This window comes from Pinus tabuliformis, chromosome 5_1, assembly GCF_031772625.1.
Source record: "Pinus tabuliformis cultivar Carrire ecotype Pingquan chromosome 5_1, CPIR1, whole genome shotgun sequence".
In the NCBI taxonomy this organism is placed as follows: Eukaryota; Viridiplantae; Streptophyta; class Pinopsida; order Pinales; family Pinaceae; genus Pinus; species Pinus tabuliformis.
In genome coordinates this window covers 521,526,373-521,530,355 of record NC_142305.1, presented here as the reverse complement: position 1 = coordinate 521,530,355, position 3,983 = coordinate 521,526,373, and the positions used below count along the sequence as shown (strand labels likewise).

At 33.4% G+C, this 3,983-nt stretch overlaps 1 protein-coding gene and 1 pseudogene across 1 annotated transcript; both read left to right on the top strand.

Moving 5' to 3' along the window:
- Window positions 1–1,969: 1,969 nt before the first annotated feature.
- Window positions 1,970–3,019, top strand: LOC149165792 (uncharacterized; the record flags this gene model as incomplete). The annotated part of the gene is made up of 2 exons (XM_089429935.1): window positions 1,970–2,098; window positions 2,216–3,019. Coding segments are annotated over exons 1-2 (933 nt in total), but the record flags the coding sequence as incomplete, so codon positions are not given.
- An 8-nt stretch (window positions 3,020–3,027) lies between these two features.
- Window positions 3,028–3,660, top strand: LOC149165791 (uncharacterized; annotated as a pseudogene).
- The last annotated feature ends 323 nt before the right edge of the window (window positions 3,661–3,983 follow it).

Here is a 3,983-nt window from a genome sequence, read left to right as displayed (position 1 = left end):
CCTCTTGGGTCAAACAACACTCCTCTTGCATCTGCGAACCATGTACATGTTGAAAGGCATAATCTAATTATTAGACGTTTTGACTTTTTCTGTTGAAATCAATGATACAAATTTTGGTGAGATTGTGGTTTTATGTTGTTTAAAATGTGTTTTTGAATGAATAAACAGATTTAGCATCTCAAAGAACCCCCATGACATTGAAATTGTGTAGTTTACATAATTAAAATTTATAATTTGAACAAATCCCTATTAGACTTCATATAAGATTCACCAAAAATATGCTCAAAAAATACCCAAAACATCAATTTAACAATTAGACTATGTTCATTTTTTTTATTGGCTAACCTATGGGGGGATTTGAACCAATGAATTCTTCGCAAGGAGTGCCTTAACAATACAACCATTCATTATACACTCAAAGCTTCATAGGCTAACTGCACTATATATATATATATATATATATATATATATATATATATATATATATATATATATATATATATATATATATATACACTTATTTTAATAAAAAAGGCTGGATCGAGCCATCATTGTTTCCACCTAAATGCGCTCTCTCTTGCGAAACAGCGTAACCTAGCTCTCTCTATATATATATATAGAAACTTTTTAATAATTAAATAAGGGTGAAAGCATGGAACTAGGTTACACTTTTTGGCACGAGAGGGCACATTTAGGTGGAAAAAATGATGGCTCGATTGAGCCTTTTTTAAATACCTTGTCTGCAGCCTACGTGCACCATTTGCACAGACCGCGGGACATTTGAGAGCTCGACCGAGAGTATTGGAGCTCGATCGATCAATTGAAGAATGAAGTGTTCAAATCAATCTAGCTAACGACCCTATTATTATTAAATGCCCCGTCTGTGATCTATGTGTGCCATTTGCATAGACTGCAGGACATTTGAGAGCTCGACTGAGAGTATTGGAGCTCGATCGAGCAATTGAAGCATGAAATGTTCAAATCAATCTCACCAACAACCCTGCCAATGTCCCTGAGGCTCAAACGAACGTAGGTATTCTATCTTTTTGTCTTTTTTATTTACTTATTTTTGCAAAAAAATTAAAAAAAAAAAAAATAAAATAAAATACTACAAAACCAACCTAGAAAACTGCAAAAAACCATTAAAAAAAAACACTTCGAAACCACAAAAAAAAAACTATAATTTAGGTTTTAAAAAAATTTCCTACTTGCAATGTTTTGTTTATTAAATGCATATTTTCTAATTTTGAATGGTAAAAAAGTTGTTTCTAATTATTTTAGGTTTTAAAGTATTTTTTTAGGAATTTTGTGAAATAAATTTTCATTTTTTTGTATTTAAAATGCATTTTAAATTTCTAACAAATTTCACTGAAAATATACCCCAAAAAACTCCAAAACAAAAAACAATGAAACTATAACCTAAGAGCTTGAGATTGACATGATGAATATGATTGCTCATCATAAACCTCTATTTATAAAATAATTTTAAATTTTTATTTTATTATTTTAAATTTAAATTAATTTATATTTTAAATATTTTTTAAATAATAAATGTAGTATGGTTCTAATTTTAAAAATAAAATATTAATCTTTAACTATGTATAATTATAACATATCATAACTATATTTAACTATAACATCACATAGATATATATTATAGCTATATATATATATATATATATATATATATATATATATATATATATATTGTTTATAACAAAACATAGTTCTATAACTATTTAATTCATAACATAAAGCTATTTAACACAACACACATATAACATAACATATAATTATTTCATATATATATATATATATTTATTCGTTCTCCATGATAAATCAGTTGAGGGTTTGTATTGCAGTAGAAACAGTAATCCTGATGTCATTTCATGACCCAAAAGTCATTAAATACTAAAGGTTGTGGAAATTGCAAAGAGATTTGCAGAATCAGAAGAAAAGGGAGAGATAGATGGGTTCTAGGCAGGGGTCCTCGGATGAAGACCATGGAACTCCAGATTCGTGGGAGCTGGAAGAATTGGGTGACAACATGAGGAGATTAATGGTCTCGTCCTCTAACACTTCCGAAAACCAGCGTGATGTCTGCTTTGAGACATTCGCATGGCCGACTACAGTCACTTCTTCTTCCACCGAGAATGAAGACCTTCTGGTGGAACGCATAAACCAGATCGATCAGTTCCTTCGAGAGGATATTTAGAATCCTCAGGAGTGCTTGTTCGTTTTAATAATTGAACAGGCCGTTGTAAAGTTTCTTCAAAATCCTACGCAGCGACAGCTTGAATTTTCCCAATTACCTGCCTCCTACCTTAGACTTGCAGCACATCGTATTACTCAACATTATTGCCTGCAGTCAATGGTGGTTGTTGACAATAATTCATTAGATGGAACTGGGATGAAGATTATTATACACAAGACTTCTCACTCTAGGTTCCCCGCCATTCGCCTAGCTGATATTCCAGTAAATCTACCACAGGATGAAAAGAATAATATTGTTAAAGTTGCAATTAAACAAAGGCCACAAAAAGGTTCTCACAGTTCTGTTGGAGGCATGAATTCACATTCTTCTAATCTGAACCATGCCAAGAGTATTGAGGAAAGAAAAGAGGAGTATAATAAAGCTCAAGCACGAATATTCAACGTTAATAACAGTACAACCTCAGGGAGTAAATCTACTGAAGATGAAGTTGTTGCATTTGATAATTGTCAGTTCCACACCTTAGTGAATTTGAAACCTGAGGAGAAGCCTTGTGTGGATGTTGTGCAAACTAACAATGCTAAACCATTGTCTGATGTGTTATCTAGAATTGGTAGGATCAACAAACCTAAAGGAGATAGGGAAGCTAACAAGGTTGCAATTTTCCGGGATCGAGAGATAGATCGTAAGGATCCTGATTATGACCGCAGTTATGATAGGTATTCTCAGATATTTGATCCTGGATTTGGCTTTAAAATGGGACCATATAGCATGCAGGCTATGTATGCTCCTACAGTTAATTATAACATAAAATTTCTCCGGAACACTCAAAAGACGTAATCTCATCTTCCTACAACATGTGTACCAATACTATAGATTATCAGAGTAGCAGCACTGATTCAACTTTAGATGTGCTCCATTGTAACTGTACTGACTCTTTAGAACTAGAAATTGATCATAGTTGTGTATCGATTAATACCATGGATGAGCTTGAATGTCAGTCTTTATCAATAGATCTGCAAATAGTTATCGGTAATGATCGAAATAATTTCGAAAACCCCGCAGGGGTGCCTGCAATTAGCCATGACGACAAGGCATAAATGGTCAGCTGTTACTCCCAGGCCATGAGGCCAGACTGTGAAGGAGAAATAATAATAAGCAACGAGAGCTTAAACAACTCAATGAACCTGCGAGTTGATTCTCCCATGCAACAATTTTATGGTGCAGAAGTTGATTGGCTTCTTGACCACCCAGATAACATGAGTGTTGCCATGGATTCAAATGATTTAGCCATAAATACCAATCAATTGTGGAGTATTGATCTCCAGGTTGGTGAGGGCATGGACTACTGGTTGAGCATATTAAGACAAGTGGAGCCATTGTCCTTATTTCAGATTGCTCCACCTTCTCAGGCTTCGTCTCTGACTTTCACAATTGTTGAACATTAAATCTGACCTTGTCTGCTGATCATTTGTCAACTTTGTAAAGGTTTAGTTATTCAATCAAGGAGACTTTTCTAAAGTTTTTTTTCTTTTTCTAACTTTTTTTTAAAGTAGGTTAAATGGAAGAAAAATATGCTTACTAGTGGAATGTTATTATCAAAATTGTGTGGAAAGATATGTTGCATTGGCTTTGCGGAACTAGTACAGTGTTTGAGTTTGATGTTGCATGGGGATACAAAGATTGTTCCAAGGATCGAAGGACAAATAAAGGATATGCAAAGTAATTTGAGTAGGGTATCTTTTTATGTGGAGCCAGAAAATGAAAATCT